Source organism: Dermacentor variabilis, chromosome 2 (assembly GCF_050947875.1).
Source record: "Dermacentor variabilis isolate Ectoservices chromosome 2, ASM5094787v1, whole genome shotgun sequence".
Lineage (NCBI taxonomy): Eukaryota > Metazoa > Arthropoda > Arachnida > Ixodida > Ixodidae > Dermacentor > Dermacentor variabilis.
This window is the reverse complement of record NC_134569.1, coordinates 222,852,046-222,872,451: the sequence shown is the minus strand read 5'-3', so window position 1 is coordinate 222,872,451 and position 20,406 is coordinate 222,852,046. Positions and strand designations below refer to the sequence as shown.

At 47.1% G+C, this 20,406-nt stretch overlaps 1 protein-coding gene across 3 annotated transcripts in view; it reads right to left on the bottom strand.

Annotated features, from left to right (window-relative positions):
* Positions 1 to 20,406, bottom strand: part of LOC142573125 (lipase 3-like) — a 124,813-nt gene that overhangs the window by 54,880 nt on the left and 49,527 nt on the right. For all 3 annotated transcript variants that reach the window (XM_075682651.1, XM_075682649.1, XM_075682650.1), the window contains exons 2-3: positions 3,828 to 4,050; positions 3,163 to 3,277 (exon numbers count right to left, since the gene is read on the bottom strand). In XM_075682651.1, coding sequence (XP_075538766.1) covers positions 3,163 to 3,277; positions 3,828 to 3,888 — 176 coding nt within the window. In that variant the 5' untranslated portion in view covers positions 3,889 to 4,050. The remainder of the gene's footprint in view (positions 1 to 3,162; positions 3,278 to 3,827; positions 4,051 to 20,406) is intronic.

Sequence of the window (20,406 nt, the reverse complement as noted above, 5' to 3'; positions counted from 1 at the left end):
AATTTTGACCACCTGGGGTTCTTTAACGTGCACCTAAATCTAAGCACACGGGTGTTTTCGCATTTCGCCCCCATCGAAATGCGGCCGCCGTGGCCGGGATTCGATCCCGCGACCTCGTGCTCAGCAGCCCAACACCATAGCCACTGAGCAACCACGGCGGGTGCCTAGTGACATTCGACGTACGGTTGCAGTTATCGTGTTTACCACACGGCGGTGCTAAAACTTCCCAATATCTTTATGTCAACACTAGCATGGAGCACACATACCGATTCTTGATCGAGCCACAATCGCAAAGTCGTCGAACCATAGTATGAATATTGCACATATAATACCTCTGGCCATCTCTGGATGTGTATGATAAGCAACTTCCATTACTGTACCTCGCAGCACTGCATGTGCGCGCTTTGAAACGCGGCACTGATGTTCGCGATCGTGTATCAACACTCAAAAAACCACGGGACTTTAGACAAGCAGCGGCAAGGTGCTTGACATCGCGGAATTGTACCCGTGTTTACAATCTAATAAGAAGTTAGTGCTTCGGCATCCTTCCAGCAGAAAGTTCCCAGTGACACTTAAGCGCATTTTTTCTCCCGTCATTGGAACGTGCAGCTACATGAAAAAAAAACATACGTACCAGCTAAGATTTCCAACGCGCGAGAAGGTGCACACATCCCTCTCGCTGTTGGCATACGCAACATCGTCGTTGCCGCCGTTGCCGCCATCGTTTTCCGTATCGGCTGTCGGTTCGAACACGTACGGCGAAAATACAAGCTGTCCGAGACAACGAGAACGTTCCACAATGCTTACAACTCGCCTACGAAGCCAGAACAGAACAGCGTGCTACACTGAAACGGCGGCGCCGACCGGCGACTGCCGCGAATGACGTCACAGCGGCCCCGACCAATCACGGGCAACAGCGGCGTTCGCGCGATGCCCTGAGGCGCTGGTGCGCGTTTTCATAAAAAAACAGCCGCTTGCGTTTGTTTCCGCACTTTTTGAACCAGATATTCGTCTCCAGGGGACTCAAAACTGTAGAATGCCGCAGGGAACTCATTTTTTTCGAAAAGTGTTTCAGCTTCCCTTTAAGTACGTCCAACTAACTAGTCCACTGCGGAATTTTCCTGACTTTTTTCTATAAGCATATTTCATGCCATCACCACTAGTTATGGAAACTGACTCTGGCAAATTGTCAACTGCACAAAGCGTTCATGCACTTGTTATACCTTCGACATCAAGTATTTAACGTCACCATTCGTGTATGTGCTACCGTGTGTTCTATTGGTTCGAATAGTAATATGATGCGAGATCGTGCGGACTCGGACATTTCGGTGAAAACGTGATGTATATGTAAATGCTCCGTTATTTGTATGTGATCACCCTGGTGTTATAGCGCCGTCATCGCAATTTACAATGTTCTTACCTTCGTTAATTGGAACAAACATTCCCTAAACAGAAACACACGTATATAGTGCGAGATACTAAGCAACCGACCCACTGACTGACGTAAGTGAAATGGTGCTGGCCTAGCATACGAAGCATCGCGTTAACGAGAGGTGATATTGAACTTGAAAGTACCTGAACTTTGAGCTTGAGAACTTTTGGGAAAGTTTCATGCACACAGCAAACTAAAGCGCACGGAAATGCCATACAATCCGTGCTTTCGCTTCGCAACGCCCCACCGCCACTGCTGTTTTATCTTTAATGGAGCTCGAGATGCTGTAATATTATCACAGGCGCTTATTCTGGGGACGTACTTAAACGTTGCAGAATGTCAAAAATTGTTCCCCTAGTGAGATTTCTATCCTCATCACTGTTCATGTAACTGCAAAATATGAAGCTGTACTCAAGCTACAGCCGCTCTTCAGCACGATGGTAGAACGTGCTATATCTGTTATTCACTGAAACTACGCTAAATGTAGCCGCCCTTTTAACCTAAATATTTTTTTCAAGCTCGTATACAATGAGATGAGGGACCACCTCGGCATATTACGACCTCTTCAGAAAATGAAATTTCTGAACACGTCCCCCGGGCATTAGACGAAATTGTATGCCATCGATAGGGATATTTCCTAGCAGTCTTCAACCCAGCGAGATATAATAACGGACTATCTGTAATGTGTCACCTGTTTCTAGTGTCCTTGTGTCTATCCCCGTTATTTGTCCCCTTGTATGTTTCTGCGCTCCACTACTAGGTTTCAACCCAGTGTCACCTTGGGAGATTTTACGGTTTTCACCGAATCTTAAATATTTTTGTTTCTAAAGAATTAACTCCGCTCTTGTCTTTCTGCCGTGATAGAAATACGACTGCTCTAAGGCGATCTTGCATCTGTTATCGAATCTTCATGAGTTCTTACAAGATGCTCAATCTTTCTTGCCCCAATCGTTCCCGCACTTTGATCCCAATTTCTACTGCCCCAGGTACCTTGCCGTACCGCACTCAGTTCATAGATACCATGTCCCCTCCGCTCACAACATCCCGTAAAGCTGTTTATTACGCGAGACATACTCGTACAGTATTAGTTCGTTCTCCACACGAAGCCCGAAATGAATCAAAATGTTTGTTGGTTAGTGCGCTGAAAGAACTATGCAGGGGCTCGGCTACTATTTAAGTATTTATACTTTAATTTGTAATGCCTATGTCACTGCAAATTTATATTGAAATATCGACGTAGTATGCTCCCTGGTGGGCGCTTTGCGATTTCTGTGATGCAATAAAACTTAGTGATAACTTGATGCGTAAGCCCAAGTGATAACTTGGGCTTACGTGATGCCCTCGAACTTCAACGCAAAAATGTAGCTGCATTTGCCTTTTAAATTGCACGCACTTTCACCATTGTTGACATCCGCTTAAGACACGGGTAGCGTAATTCGTGCACACTCTTGAGCAAGAGTGCAGGGACCAGGGATGGCAGCAATAAAAGTGATTTTCTCTTCTGCCTGCAAATGTGACATCAAAATGAGGACTGCAGTCCAAACTTCACATTGTGCACTCGTTAACTGCACCCACTAATTGGATTCGTAGCCACTGCAGTCGCCAAGTTCAGGTTATGCATAGTAATTACAAAGAAACTGTTTTTTTTCGGCGCGACTCCTTGCTGTGTATACTTTTCCTCACGGCTACACATAGAGAAGGCTGTTAGAAAACGATAACATTGTGCTTACGAGAAATTCCAAAACTTCTTTGATTTCACGTCCAAATTCTTGTGTTTTTTTCCGTAGGTGTTACCACGGACGTTTCCCAACCAAACGTCGTATCCGTTGTCGGCCAACACGTATCCTGAAATATTGCAATAAGAACGGAACAAACGTAAGCATGAACATAAAAAGTAATGATTACATCATTTTCTACAATAAAAAGCTGCATTATTAACCCAAATTTACGCTGTACTGCGGAACTGTCGTTTCTCCGTTTCTGAAAATTCGTGATGAGATGATTTCCTTCACATTTCTTCGGCGATAACTGCAGTTTATCTCCTAGTCTTTTTAATCATGCTTTCCAGTGCGAAAAACATGCGGGCATGTGAACAATAAATTAATAGAGAAAGCTACATACAGATTCTAGGACAAACACGTAGTCGAGTAGGCGAAGATGATGCATATAGTGTACCTCCCACTGCAATTGCTCAACAAACGCAGCTCCAGACTATAATTCTGGCGTCCGTTTGATGTTAAATTCCGATTGCCTGCAAAATACGCGCTTTCCTATTGTCCACAGACGGGAATCCTCCAAACATTCACACATATTTCGAAGCTATCCCCAATCTGGCACCCCATTATGCAAAAGATAGAGTGGGAAAAAGATTACAGGGTACAGCGACTCGACTCACCCAGCGACTGCTTGGGGAAGTCGAGCACAATGGAGGCAGAGTCTGCCAGGAGGCCCGTCATGACGAACACGGGTTTACGCCCGCAGCACGCACCGCCTGTCACGTTGGCGCCGCAGTGTCCATCCCTGCCGTGACGTACCCGGTGCAGTTGCAGCAGGTAGCCGTCCTCCGTCGCCACTTCGTGCGCCTCGAAAGGGTAGCCCTTGCTGCGCACCAACGTCTCCTGCGCTCGTGACAGGCCGCAACACCGTGTATTTTTTAATGTGGTTCTGAACGTTTGAACGCGGCGAATATTGATATGCGTCGAGGAATGGCCTACTGCTTGTCTGGCTGGGGGGGGGGGGGGGGGGGGGTGAGATTATGCGACGCAGGTGCGACAAGCAACACAGAATTAGGCGGCCAATAAACCTAAGAGGCAAAGCGGCACTTAAAAATTGGGCAGAACCCATCTCACGACGAATGTCCACAGTAATGCGTTCGCATTGAATCAGCATAGCCACACAATGTAATGCCACCGCCAAAACGAGTTATACATGAGGTGTGTGCTGCAGCGGGACTCCTCTCTCGCGCTTCTATCTGGACACGCTGCGCCATCTAGTGGCGCTACCCGGAAGTCCGCGCGCGGCTTTCAAGACGAGAAGCGTGGCGTGCCGGTGCCTGCAAACGTTGAGAAATGTTCCCTGGCTTGCCGCTCACTTAATGGCAGATGAACAGTCATGCAAGTTGGTGAATTGTTCGTTGAGGAACAGCACATACCCAGCGAATTCATGGCGCAGCTCGTTAAACCATTGACGTCAAAGGCGTCTATTGAAAAGTGGAACATACGAAGTGCATTTGTGGCGCAGCCTGCTATAGTACATCGGGTTGCTCTCCTTGAGGATTCGATTCCGCTCAGCATCGCATAATTTTAAGGGATCATTCTCGTCATTGTAGAGGCGGCGCATTCCTAGTGGTACATACTTAGTTACCCAAGTTGGCATAAGAGACTTTCATTGAAGAACAGCACACACCTACTGGCCCATACCTGCAGTGACTCCAGTTGGCATCTAATCGGTTTATTGAAGACCAGCACAGACTGAGTGGCACATACTCATTGCTACAGGTCGGCGTGAAAGAGTTTCGTTAAAGAGTTTCGTGCACGTGTTAATGTGCACGATGTGCACATTAGCACGTGCTCCGTCACCCAAGTTATTCCAATGGTTGTTTTCAAACTTTGTTACCTCACCACATCATCGCGATGCCCCAACCATTCGAGCACGAACTACCCATTGACCAGACAGGCGGGAAAACGGTTAGATATAAACATGTATAGATAGAAACACACTTACAAGGAAAGATAGATAGCCCCCCGAAAATTGCGTGAATACCATAAGAATGCTAACGGATAAAAAAAATGGCTTCTTCTTCAAACATACACAGAGACAAAAGGCATTCTATGGAGCTGGGCCCCATACACAATCATCTATCCAGACACGTGCACTACTGCGCCAACTTTTTCACTGTCCGTAAAGCAACCGACAAACAAATGTATCCACATCTGTGCGCGTCACGACGTTCCAATTTCACGTTTTTCCCTTCGTCTGCGTCGTACCCCGCACGTTGCAATTTCTCCCATTGTTTCCACAGCCTCTTTCTCGAGCATTCTGCAATAAAAAAAAAAAAGTAAGCATAAGACAGCACTGAAGAGGTTGCGTTGTGTTCTGCTTTCCTTCGGCCTTCACTTTCTATGTCCTGCTTCACTTCTCTCGAGAGCGTACTGAATGTCAGGCACGAGCAACCTTGCGTTGCGATGCAAATGAGCGGATTTGCATTTATTTGTTACATGCGATGCCACCGCAACCAGGCGTATGCGATTCGCTGAAGCATGACGCCGTGCCTTTGTCACAGTAGCGTTCTCGCTCATCCGCGAATGCCACGGGCAGTGCGATACGTGTCAACATGCTACCATTATGGAGGCACTCCTTCCCGCGAAAGTCATTCCGAGCGTACACCGTCGCTCGCCCTTTCTCTCGTCCTCTTCGACGAAGACATTTGAAAGTTTTAACGCGTTGCATTAAGCAATGCTTCCAACAGTTGCAGCTCATACACCGCTCTCCGACGTAAATGTGCGTTATTCTGCCCTGTTATTTATTTCTGGTTGAAATGTTTTCAATAATATGAAAACTTTACATTGCTTCCATCTGAACGACAAAAAATTACATGAAAATTACGAAAAAATTATCACTATAGGTCTTGGAGATGAAGGTCTTTCCAACGAAATGCCAAGGCCTCAAGCTGTTGTAAGCAGCACTTGGTTCTTCAGATTTTCTTGTTTCCCGATCATAATGGTGCGAAATATAGGCACCATGTTTGTGCCACCCAAGGCAAGTTGTGCGGCTTGGGCAGCGTGTTCCGCAGATACAGCGCAGAGCGCAGATACCGCGGAGTGATGCGACGCGTGGGCATTTGCGAAACGTCAAGGTGAGCCATATTTATCTCTCGCACAATTCGGTAAATTATGCTATTGCTTCAAGTGGTGCTGCTTTGTCAATATTACGTTATTACCATTTATGAAACACGCGTTTTTTTGCACGCGAAGCTGTGTATGGCCAGGCCATTTCCATCGTCCGCAAACAACCCGCGAACTAGCTCGTTGGCGCGCCTCGGCGCAACCGTGTGAACGCGCTCGTGCCACTACTCACGTCTTCTTCCACAGCTGACCCCGTTGCCGCTCATCATTCCAGCGTAGAACAGGCACGTACCCAGGATATCTTTTTCGGGGGGGGGGGGGACCCAACCGAAGGTAACGTTTCTATGCAAATGAGGGGGGGGGGGTACCTTTACTAGTACAAATGTGAATAACGCCCACCATTCACCATAAAAACATGTAAACCCACAAAAGAGAAATGAAACAAGGTGTATTTTATAGGTACGATAGGTGCGACGTGCGATACACCTCTCATTTACTTGGCAAGCAAAGAACCACGTCGAATGGACCCGCGCAGGAAAGAAGCGCAGGAAGAGCACTACCAAGAACAAGTAAAGAAGCAAAAGTGTAAAATAAAGATTACTTTAGTAGAACAGAACTTAAAAGAACAGCAGTTGGCAACAAAGGCACACGGACCGCGCAGAGTTCTACTACTCCACCAGCCAATCACAGAAGCATACAAAATCGTCGTCATGCGGCCTTTTCAAAATGGCGTCGTACTTGAAACCTCCGAAGCGTCTGCTGTTCTTGAGTCTTTTCATCGGCGGAAGCAATGAGGTGTGCAACAGACAGGGACAAAATGTACGGAGTCTGAGTATTTCACTTTTGAAAAGACTGCGGGGCAGTCCATTTCACTGCTGAACCCGTTTTACTCATGAAACTTCACTGCGAACTGAAGTGAAACTTCACAACAAATAGTTGTAGTGAAGCAAGCAGTGTTATTTCATTTCAATTAAGGATTAGGCATTCGCCATTCCACTATGATAGGCGAGGGAAAAGGTATAAAATTTCGCGCTAATGATTTTATTTTTGTATTTACCGCCTTATTTGGGTAACACAAAAAGTTTGAAGTAAGAATTATTTGCAGCCTCGGGGGGCGGAGGAGCAGTGACTGGCGGTTATGAGGGCGTGGGTGCTAAGTTGCAGACTTAAGTTGTGTCCGACTATAGAAGCGTTTTTTTTTTAATTAGCTCTGGAAGAATGATACAGAAATACATATTTGCGGAACAATCAATGTTATTTTACATCCCTCGTTTACTGTTCTAGCAAGTGCCACAACCGACTCGTATTGTTATTTGGGAATTTACGTAACGATACGTGGCCGCCAGTCGCATACAACCGCGTATGGCGCAGAAAGCTACGATTCTACACGTATGCGCCCACCGCGGAAGGCTGGAAAGGCACCTACATAAGCACAGCAGGGATGTGGCTACGTTAGGTGGCTCGAATGATAACTGTAGAAGCGTAATTCAGAACACACGGAATTGTCCTCCACTTCCGGCGGCGTTTTCTCTACTTCCTTTTTAAATAAAAACATGTTGATCCATAAATATTTTCATACACAAGGGTTAAATTTATTAATTTTCCCTTTTCCTACCTGTTTGGCTGCTCCCTTGGCCCACTCCCTTAGTGGATCGCTTAATTTCTCAAATGCTTCCGACTCTTGTTTCCAATTCGCAATTTTGCGCGAAAAGAGCTGTACAATTAGGGAAAAACCAGACGAGTTAACGGGTGACAGTAATATCGCCCATGAGTTGAAGGTTTATTGCAGGGCTTGATGATGGACGCTCTCTCGCATTATTTTATTTTCCATCTTAACCAGTCCATATCGTTGCCACATGGTTCCAAGGACCTGTCAGCGTCGCGGCGAGCCGTCATTCGAAGAAATAATGAAACAAAAAGAAAAGTTAAACGCAATTGGCATTTTCTCTGGCGGCAACTCGTTCCAAGTGCATACAAACTGCAGCTGACCACGAACTGAATCCCTTTCGCGGTCCCTGGGTTAGTCTAAACGAAGAAGGTTGAAGTAACGAAGCAACAACGATGCGCGTGACCGTTGAATAGACGGTGACAACTGAATGCACCTCGAGTTAATCGCGCGAGCACCGAATTGATGGGGAAACTGGCCTTCACACCCCAGGAGACGCCGATAACTACCGCCATCCAAAAGGAGTGAAAAAGGCAGCAAAGTGTTGACCGCGAAATAGCTGCCAAGTCTCAACATTGATTTGGCGGCACTTTAGGAATGTGTGTGAGAAGAGGTGGCGTGGGCGGGGAGTGGGGGGGAGGGGGGGGGGGGTGTGCGTCTTAATTTCGGGCAGGGGAGGGGGGGGAGGCGGGGCCCCCCTTGGGTACGTGCCTCGCGTAGAATTTAATTTCTGTTCTGTTATCGTAATGGGAAGCCCGCGCTAATTTTTTGTATTATTTACGGTGATATAAATCATTGATTAAGGAGCTATGAGTCATTCATTGTCTTACGCGACGGACGCATTCTATACAAGAGGTGATGCGAGAATTGCTCACACCTATCGTCACGATGCCCACCGATCGGGGACAATAAATATGTTCGCACATTTGTTCAAATTTCTATGTCATCGCTTTGCCGCGTGCTAAACAGCTTCTCTGGTCATCCCGCTTCACAGAGTGCAATGGCTCAATTTTTTTTTAGTTTTGATTTTCTTTTCTTCCTATTCTTGTATGGTATCAGCTATTTTGTGTAAGGCATCACAATTTCTACGAGAATCATTTGTCGAGAAATGTCTAACAGCGTTATCGACTTCGGTTTCTGTTCGAGATAACCTCGCTGCATTTATTCTGACGCAGCTAGTGGTGGAATTCATTCCGCAATGACGGGATTTATCAAACCCAAGCTCTGTACACATATACATGTGTACCACTTTGTCAAATTCTCGTTAAGCCCACCTTCTCAAGCTGCATTTGCGAACGATGCAATTCATTTCGCCCTTCGTCGTCGTTGGCTTCGAGGAAACGGTGGCGCCGTCATTGCCGTCATGCATGCCGCGGCAAAAAAAGAAAAGTAAGTTGAAAATTAAATGTATGGTTAGCTGAGGCTTGTCTAGAGTATGATAAAGCCCGATTGATGATAATTTATTGAAAACTGCTCGGTTGCCGAGTTATATCACCATTTAGTGGACGCAAGTTTGCATAAATAAAAGGTCTTGCTTTTCGAAATTTGTCGACCTTAAAGCCTGTCGAATGACGTGCCTCAGACTGCGTGTGACATGTAGCTGTGGCGGCGGGATGTCGCGTTCTGCTGCTGATGGAGAGTTCAGTTACGAGCTGCACGGACCTCATTCAGATAGAAATGGACTGCAAGGACGCCCGCACGTGCGCTTTAAATAACACAAAGCGGCCAAAGATTAGTTGAGAGTCATTCGTTGCACCGTCTCTGCGAACCCTCCAGTAGCTTCGCACTGCAGCGAACTGTTTGACCAGCGATCATGTCGACAAATGCTGCAGGTCAATGTGAGTACATGCTAGCAAGCGGGGAGCACAGAAACTGGTGAATTATTGTTTTTGTTAATTACGCCCGCAAGCAATGCCTCCCCTAGGAAAGACAGTGCAGTGGGACATCATTTATTGTATTTCAGCAGTCGCTGTTTCTTTTTCTTTGGGGGGGGGGGGGGGGGGGGACTGGCACGTGAGCCTATGTACGTGCGCATATTTCGCGCGTTTATTCCTTTGCATTTTCTTTTATAAATCCTCTTCCTCCTAAATTAATTCTAACAGTCTCCAAACGAAGCCGCGACCTCATGCTCGTCATCAGAACGTCGTTTCCTCTTTTAGCAAGGTCCGGGCACTGGGACCCTCCGTTTCTTTCTTTAATTATAATGACTTTTTTGTCATACTACCATTTATGGGACTTTTGGCAGACAGCTGCGCTTTCTAGAGAAATTTCTAGAGAATCGAAGGACCTCCATTTTTCAAACCGACCCTAATAAAATTTCCAACTGGTGTGATGCATCTTTTATGGCTCTTAATGTAAAGAAATGCAATGCGGTCATAATCACTCGGAAGACTACCCTGTCGGACCCTTCGCGTTACTGATTCCATAGCTAGGCTATCTCTTTCATTGTTAAATACAAGCATCTAAGTGATAACATTGCTAATGACCTGCCCTGAAATTACCACACCGGGTACGTGTCCGATAATGCGAACCGCACAATAGGTTGCCTTCGTGAAAACTTCTCTATTTTCCCTGCTCCAGGACCAACGCAGTCTCGTCGCCCGGGCCAAGGAGGCACCCAAGGCAGAGAGCGGGTTCCTGGTGTAAGGAATCCTCCCACCTAGGGGGTCGGCACGTTGAGCTACTGGGGCTAACGTCCCTTGAAAGCCCATGCCGCTGCCTTCCCATACATTGCACCCCAGGCTCCTTGTCGTCATTTTAACTACTTCAATATTACTCGACGCAGTAGTGCTATGCTACTCGAGTCACTCTAACTCGTATTTTTTGGGTGTTTTGTGTTACTCGCGCACTGACCGCCTGACCGGCTCTTCTAATGCTACAAAAACATGCCGCCGACGACACCTCTGAATGCTCCCAAACCTCTCGCTTCCCCCACGCCCTCCCATGCACCCCTTCCTTCTTTTTCTTGTTCTTTCTCTCCTTCCTTTTTTCCTCTTGGTGTCCCCCCCCCCGTTTTTTTCTCTCTCCTTTTCTTTCTTTTCTCCAAGCCTTCCCACTCTCCCGCTCTTGTCCCCTCGTCTTGGGAACGACGCTCACAGACGTCAGGCGACAGCGCTCATTACCTCTGAAGTCTCTCCCTTTATAACCAGCCGCCACCGACAACAAACGCACGTGGCGTAATTGCACTAACCCCTTAAAACTAACCTGCCGAGGATGACGAGGCCGCCTTTGACAAAGATAGGTCCTCCTATCGAAACGTTGGCCAGCCTTTCTGAGGCACCTTATCCCTGTTTACGAACTTTATACCACAGTGTGCTATTCCATCTGTCAGCCCCGTTCTTGAAGTTAGGTTGAGTTAGATGCGGCGATCGCCTAAACAGGCATCAGCCCTGGTGGCTATGCCACGCTCCACCATCCCCAATGCCATGTCCCACCGACCTGTCCACATCCCAAACCTGAGTGCCGCCACCACGGTTTAGGGACAATAATATCTGCTTACGGCAGCAGGCCTGGACTGAGGCTATCTACTCATTAAGCGCTTCGAAACAACAAAATTATATCTCTTTTTCTTCGTTTGTGTGTCCCCCTGTCACAAAGTGCGTGCCTGCGTCCATGTCGACATGGCCGCCATTGCCGACGCAGCCGCAGCGCCGCTTAGATGGTGGCAGGGAGGCAAGCTCCCTATTGTTCCTGAGCTCGCCGGACCGGTGGTCACGGGCGTCGCAAAAGTGTGACAAGGGACGGTCCAGCCACGGCGAGCGGGCAGAGTAGTTTGGAAGACCGAGCAGCGGGTTCGTGCTCCGAGAGGCAGCTGGAGAGGTGATCGGCAGCCTGAAACGCCCAGGCCGGAGTTTTTGCCGGTAGATCGATAGACGGTACAAGTATGTCAAGAACTTCGGCAGCGAGGTACCAGCAGCCCGACGCTTCTTCAGATGGGGATCTCGGCGACCACGCCACAGATAGGCCTCGTGTTACAACCTGCTCTAAAAACTTTCCGCCGGATTCTTCTTTTTTTTTAATCGCGTTCCATCTTTCATTTATGTATTCATCGCGTGTTCATTTTTGTATGTTCTGTTAATGTAGTGTTTGCCACGTTTATTGTCGCGTGTATTTTTCATTTGTGTTGCGCAATTGCATTTTTTTATTGCGCGAGTGTTAGTAATTCCCCTGTGGTGGGCTTTGTGTCGCGCGTCGCGTCAGAGTTCGTGCTGTGTGTGACCCGCCGGCTTTCCGCGAGGCTTTGCAACATCTACTTTCAGTTTGCGTATTCTTGTTTTCATCATGTCTCTGGCCTACTTTTATTTTATTAAATTGGGCGTGTGCTTTTTACTTCGCCTCCCGTCTCATACATCTGATCCACGGCGTGGATCTTATCAACAGTCAGCAGTCGAACCATCCCTAAATGCACGCCGGGTGGATTTGTTGTCACGCCATCGCCTCCGGCTCGGAGTGTGCGAATGCATTACCCCCAATTTTTGACAAACCCTCATACTGAATCATTTCCTGACGCTATTGAAGTTATTCATATTCAGTCTGTTAGCTTTATCAAAGCTAAATATTTCAACCTTGTCGGTGTCGTCTTGTAAGTCGACAAAAAAACCTGTAAGTTTTTTTTGCTCGTCTTGTAAGTCGTTTACGTGTTTCCCGCAAGATTTAATTGAGTAAGGAGTACCTAAGGCAAATACTTTTTACGACTCCTAACTGTAATTTACTCGTACCAATCACCACATGAAAGTTGGTGTCCCAAGCTGCCGGAATAACCAGTCTATCTTGCTCATTCCAAAGCCTATTCAAAACAGGGACCACCTTTCCACCGTCATTGTCTTCATGGCGGACCAAAGAAAGATTCGAAGTCCACCATCAACATTAGTATCACATACCGGTTTTCCCCTGTATCTGAATTTTGCATTCTTGTAGTATTTTCCCACCCCATTCTGAAAAGCCTGGCGGCCCCGGAAGTAAATAAATTTTAAAAATTCGCAGTTCAGCCCGAAAGGAGCACCGATTGTGATAGCAAATTAGTACATAGCTGTACGAAGTAAGGATAGTAGTTTTAACGGCACTATAAGCTTGTAAACATTCACTTACTAACTAAATAAAGAATGATAGAATATGTAAGCGTGACTCAAAGCGGACGTAGAAAGAAACAGACACACCGAGGCAACGCCGTCTTTGTGTGTCGGCTTCCTTGTACGTCCTTTTTTCAGTTGCGCTTACACCATTATGTGATGGATTCAAACTAACTAGCTCACAACGTGTTTTAACTAAATTAACCAGCACGGTGTCAAGCGCACACAGGTAAACATCAGCACACATCGCTCGACGACAGCGGAAACTCTCTGTGAAAACGCTGGAGTTAGAAATCTCGGCAGCAGCCGCGAGCCAATTGACTTTCGTTCATCTGTCGCTTCAACACGTACGAAACGTCGCAAGCACAGCGCATAAGAAGCTACCGGTACTACACGCACCCTGCGAACATCACAGATCGCTTTGAAGATGAGCCCCGCGCGCAGATTAGTCACGTCGCAAACCGCTTTCAAGACACACGAGCGCCGGCAACGCGTCCTATACGGCGTCCGCGATTCGCGTGGCCAACGCCGTCGTGGACGCCGCGGTTGTGTCCAATCTGTACGGAGCGGTGGGCGAGAGGGACGTCGAGGCACCGTAGCAGCCGCCGGAGGACAACGCTCCTCCTCCCTCGCCTCAGCCCCTCGCCTTGCGCGCCACAGGAGGGCACGCATCCGGGCCGCGTTCCTCACTGGCGCGTGCGAGATTGAACCGCGTTCGCCGGCTCACCCTCCCACGCTTTCACTCATACGGAACCTCATGGCGACGGCAGAAATGCGCCTGGAGTGTTCATATAACGGCTATAGCAATAAAATTATCTACTCAGCCGCCACGTCAGGTGTGCGTCGTATATGTTAATAAACAAGCAAGCACGGCGTAAAAAGTTCTCTGTGCTCAAAAAAATACTTTAATCGCTTTAACCACACGTTTCAAAAGGCAAATGTTTACACAATACGAAAATGGGACCGAGAAGTTCACATGCTTCGAGGCATATACGCCGACGGTCCCACAGACTGAAATGAAAAAAAAATTAAATTATGCGGTTTTACGTGCCAAAACCCTTTCTGATTATGAGGCACGCCGTAGTGGAGGACTCCGGAAATTTGACCACCTGGGGTTCTTTGACGTGCAGCTAAATGCAAGTACACGGGTGTTTTCGCATTTCGACTCCATCGAAATGCGGCCGGGATTCGATCCCGAGACTTCGTGCTCAGCAACCCAACACCAGAGCCACTGAGAAACCACGGCGGGTCCTGGAGTGAAGTATATGTGTACATTCGCGCACAAGGTATCGCAGGGAACGCCAGCGCAAGGCCGGACTTCGCAAAGCGCCAGTACAGCTTCCAAGGCCGTGCACTGGAGCGAACCTGCGCAGCTACAGTGGAGGCGTGGCTTCCTGCAATCTTGCGCAATGTTTTCGCGCCGACGGAAATGTTCACTGGAGTCAAAAGCGCAGTGCAGTAAGCTCGACGTGGTGAAACCGTCTCCCTTACGTGTGCGGTATGCATACACGCTAGGGCTGGCTTGCCGCTACGCGAACATGCTACTGAAAGCTAATTTTGGTTCACCGCACCGAAACGCAGGCTTGATTCAAGCAACGTACAGAACACGAAGCCACGCATTTAGGCATCGCTGCGTCTGTGCAGGTCTGCTTCGATGTGCGGCCGTACGGTGCGCAGTGGCGCTCCGCGGAGCGTGGCCGCGGGCGCGCGTGCCAGCGGTATTTTCGTGGGCGAGTGTAGCGAGCAGGCGTCACGCTAAAGTGCACCATGCAGTCATCCGGCAGCGCGCAAATATTTTCTGCACCAGAAGCGGTCGCACAGAGGTCAAAGCTATCGAAAGGAAACGAAGCAACGATCTGCAACCGTTGGAGGCCGCGAAGGATGTTCTCGAATGCGATGTGTCACTTTCAAGTAAGTGCGCTCAGTTTCAGCACTCATGTTTGCTAACCAATAAACGATAACTTTATTCCGCGTGCACACGTGTCATTGCATTTTATTGTCTTAACGACCACTAATTAGCGCGGTTTTACACTTAAGGTTTCAATAGGTAAGCTATACACATGCATTAAAAATTTGCGAAGTTTAACGTCCTAAAACCCGTGAGAATAGCGGGTTATAGGGGACGCTGTAGGTGATGCGGATAAGGTTGTACTTTCTGCGGTTCTTTAATGCGCACCCGAAACCGGGCGCAAGGGCGTTTTTTGCATGCCGGCGACATCTAGATGCGGCTGCCGTGGCAGGAATTGAAGCGGAGATCTTGTGGTCAACAGCGCAGCGCCATGACTACACATCCAATGCGGCGGCAACAGATGCATTAGCAAAAATATACGCAAGCGATGCAGGTATAATGCAGTTAAATTAGGAAGATGAGTAGTGCGGGATGCAAACAAGATATCCACGTATATACAGCAATAAAATAAACAAATAATTCATTACAGATTAATACTTAAAGCATGAAAGAATCATCTTGAGCAGCTGATAGTAGCAATGTCATTGGGACGACGTTACAGCCTGTGGCTGCTGTGTAAAAAAAAAAAAAAGATACTGCTTTGTTGCCGCCCGGGGTAGCGTTGAGGCCAGGAATCCTTCCAAGCACAGGGTTGAGTACGTCCGGGAGCAGGTTTATTTACGTTATTAACACTGTCTCCAAATACGGAAGCTCACTCCATGCGGGAGCATTTTAAATGTCTGAGCTCACATTAGGCCACGTCACTACTACCCCCTCCCCCTCCCCCCCTCCCCCCCCCGCGCCAGAGGTGCCCGTTTTAAAACAGTCGTCTTCCCTAGACGACTAGACTATGGAATCTGGTGGCTGTATCTCGGCCAAGCGTAATCGTCCAACCGCTCGCAAGATCCCTCCCGTGACGTCACACCGTTCCGCCGGACTCCGCCTCCAATGTTGCACAATCGCCCCCGCATTACGAGGCAACCACGTGGCAATTCGGGTCGGCGCGGTTACCACGGTAGTCTTCGACGTTGGCCCCTTTCATCAAATAGTGGGCTCTCAGTGACGGTCAGCTTGCAACGACCGTTCACGGTTGTTACCGCGTCTACAGAATCAGCTGGTCGTTGCCGCATTGAGGGAAGATTCTTTGTTGACGGTCAGAGTCGCGTCGACGTGTGGATGGGGGCTGACGAAGGGGCGGGGTGCCTCGTCGGAAACACGCAAGGAATGACCTTTGCCGTGTTGAGACGCAACAGCTTCGAGTGTTCGTGCATTTACAAGCGTGCATGTCTATTCCAAAAAGAGACACTAGTTGTGCTCATCAATCTACGCATCTACTTATTCAGCGCGTCGTGCTCGTCCTTACTTATTCGTAATTAATACCTGCAATTTAGTTCTGGTCGCGGGCTTTGGGCGCTAGGAGATTCTTCTATGTGTCCAAGAGCGTGCATTGCTAGAAAAACTCCAGAATGTAAAGTAGTGACGCTCTGATAGTAGGACAGACGCCTGCGCATTTGCGCTGTGCGCACTGTTTCTTTTTTTTTTACATATGCGTGACTAGCATAACAAAAATTGAGCTCATAAAATGCGCGTGTTGGAATATGTATGAACCGAAAGTTTCGTGAACCGCTTACTAAGATCCTATAAAACTGTTTATCCCATCCACCTCGTTTTCCAGCACAGTGATTACGTGTCCACCCTGCATGGCATGGAGACCCCCACCACGCGACCCACGTGACCGCGGATTACAGTTGTCTACACGATCGGCCTGCTTTATTCGGCGATAAAGTGGCCAAGATGATGCGCCAAATCCCGGAGAAGATGGCACAGAAAGCACCGCTTTAATGAAGGAATTATGCGCTTGAAGGTGTGTGTCTGTTGCAGTCAATTTATTCCGTAAGAGGCCACCTAGTGGACATGTCCATCACGTTTGCTGCTGAAGTGCTGACTGGCTGGGCTGGGGTATGCGTCAGAAGGAGGCAGGCACTCCAGCCAATCAGCACTTCAGCAGCAGACTAAATGGGCATGTCCACTAGGTGAACTGCCAGACTCGGCACATCAGTAGGCGTAGTACAGATGGGCATATGTATAAATGCGAGGTGGTATCAAAAATGTTTGAGACCACCTCTGTTTTCGAGGAAGTACTTTATCTATGTAGATTCTAACACCGTCACAAGTGGAATAGTTTCCTTGCGTAGCAGCGCAGCTCTCTAAGTGCGTGTCGTCACCTTGCGAACGTGTTCTGGAAATCCTAATTGTACGCGTCGAGCAGCTTGCGCCATTTGCGCTTGATTTCAACAATCGTGTCCAAACGGCCACATTTGAGCTATGTTACACAGCGAAGCTGTATATGGCTAGGGTTACATCTATTATCCGTGTTCGTGCGTCAACAATAAGTTAGCGTGGGTCGATCCTGGAGATCGGGCCGACCCGCGGTGGAGGTGAAGCAGGCTCCAAGCACTCCGCCGCTAATAATAATAATAATAATAATAATAATAATAATAATAATAATAATAATAATAATAATAATAATAATAATAAATTCAAGAAACAAATAAATATATCCATGTATATTTCGTATTTGCGCGTCAACAATAAAAAGGCGTGCCTGGGCCGATGCCATAGATAGTGCAATACCGGGCTGACCCCGAGGATGAGGTAAAGCGGGCTTCAATCAGACCACCTCTAACAATAATAAAAGATAGTAATAAATGTAATAAATAAATCAACATCCATTGTTTCAAGTCGATGGGCAGACTGTAATGGTTTGTGAACAACAACATATGGACTCATGAGCCGGAGGCGTTGCCAACTACGCAAAGGACCAAATGTATCTACAGTCACACACCCTTGACTCGCAAGAAGACAATGCCACCGACTGTGGGGATGTCTGTGTCGTACAAATTAAAGACGGAATAGTGATACACACGGATGATATATATATATATATATATATATATATATATATATGTACACATGTGTGTGTGTGTTATGACGTCTCTGTTGGAGTGACGTTAATTTGGCCCGAGTACTCGGCGTCTAACTAGCAAAGGCACACACCCGAGGATGATGATCAGACACGGAACTGAAGATAAGGATCGTTCAACGTAGGACGATGATGATAATATACAGACGAAGAAAGAAGACGAGCGTAATAAACGCCCAATATATATATATATATATATATATATATATATATATATATATATATATATATATATATATATATATAAACGAGAAGAGAGGGGGTTAACGGAGGGTCCCGATTTTTATTAGTCATATCATGAGAAGCCAACAAACGTTGGCTTCTCATGATATATATATATATATATATATATATATATATATATCTGTCTGCACACCCAAGTGCGACATTCAGAAGTTCATGACCACGCACCTTGCATGGGTTGCCGTGATGACACTAAGCTTGTGATCATCGTTGGAGATCTCAATGTGGACAGTTCAAAACCATAAAAGAAATGGTTCACTCAGTTTCTGCTAGAACCGTTTCGTTTGAAATACAACACCAATTCAACTCACTCAACTATTGAACAATGGTCGTGTATAAATTTAACTTTGGCCAAGCTTCTAAGTTTGTAACCGAACCAAAGGGTGTATATCACAGTAGTGCCGTCACTACCATAAATACACGCACCGTCGTCTAGCCCTGTGTGAATTGCTACAGCTTCGCTGGTAATCCACCTTCATAGAGTGCAATGAATCCTCAATGTTTTTTTTTTTAATTTGGTATGATAGTTACATCAGTCGCATCCAACTCTGCGGAACGTCTTTCACGTCAGCAATAATCACTGGCGACGAAACTCCGGTGTACGAGTATGATGCTAAGACAGAGGTTAGTCTGAGGTTAGTCTTCGCTGTGGAAAAGCCCAACGTCACTACGGCTGAAAGTTCAACGCTAGACAAAGTGCATGCTCATAGTCTTTCCCGACATTTACACCATTCGCCATCAGAGATTTGGCCCGTATGACAAGAGGATCAAAAGTGAGTTTTATACTGATGTTTTATTGGCTCTGAGGGAGGTTGCTCTGCGAAAACAGCCTAATTTGTGGCGCACAAAAACCTGGGTGCTGCATAACGACAAGCCACCCAGCCACAAAGCACTCTATACCTGCGAGTTTCTCGCCTGAAACAAAATTGTTTCTCTTTCACAAGCGCCATCCTATGGCGTTGTACTCCTAAGTTTGCGAGAGCGTAACACTGCGAGTTCTATTAATTCCACTAGACTGAGAATTAGATCCACTCGCTACTACGGCGACCTACCAAGCATGAGGTTATGTTGTTACACAGTGCCATTACACGGTCCATGACATTTTATCGTCAATTAGTGGTTAATATGTCGTTAGAGCGTGCCAAAACCGAAAGGACTCATGCAAAAAAACAGTGGATGCAAAATCGCACGTTAACGCTTTCGCCTCAAGAAAAAGTAGCCCAAGATCACAGGTGTGTCAATAGCTTCCTGGAGTGATACATCTACGGTGTATTTGCACAGGAAACTGGTCTTCCACTCATCAATAACCTTGCAGTAACGCAGAGCGCGAACATCGCCTGCAATTAGCGTCTCTCCGTATTTTTTTTTGCATTGTTCGGCAGCCGTAACGTGCCCCAAAGTTACAAACGTTGACAAACAAACAGTTCAAAAAAGTTATGCACGATAACGTTCTCGCGAACAGCAGACATTTGCAAGAGAACGTTAACGCTCACAGAAGCATTCGAACCCAAAGGCTAGTTTTGAAGATACCGCATTGTCCAAAATTCATTTTTCCTGCAAGACGTTTGGTCACAGTGACGTTTGGTCACAGCCGTAAACAATTTCAGACGTAAAGGTTTTCGCCCGCGTGCATTGGCTGCGAGGTAAAGCTAGTGGGGGAAAAAAACTTCCTAGTTACGCAATCTCTCCCGCTCGTTAGTACAATCATGGCTATTGCAAGCTCTTGCAGGAGATTATGTGTACAGTGAGGCGAACACCTCTGGTGAAAACGTTGCCAAATGATAACTGATAGTTTGTCAGGCACAAAATCTGCATTTCAACTGAACTGTGAGGTCGACAAATTGAGGGCTCCTACATGTGATCTGCTTAGCTCAAATTTCTCGCCGTGATACAAGTGAGCTTATCTGCGTGGAGAACTCAGCACCCAGGTGTTCTGGCTTTTTGAAACTTTCGCAACACGACCACCGTGACTGGGAGCAGAGGCCAAGTGATCGAATTTCTTAGCAGGCGAACTTCGCAGTCGCAGTAACAGCACGAAGGCAAAAAAAACCTATTTTGTTGCAGCCGCTTTACGGCCTAACCCGCCCCATCCTAACCAGCAAAATGTGTTTCAGTTCCCGAACCAACGAGCAAGATCACATGTAGGAGTTACCTGAAAATTATGAAAGCAACAGAGGTACAGCATTTGTGGGAAACTTGCGTAAGCAACAGCACCTCCTCC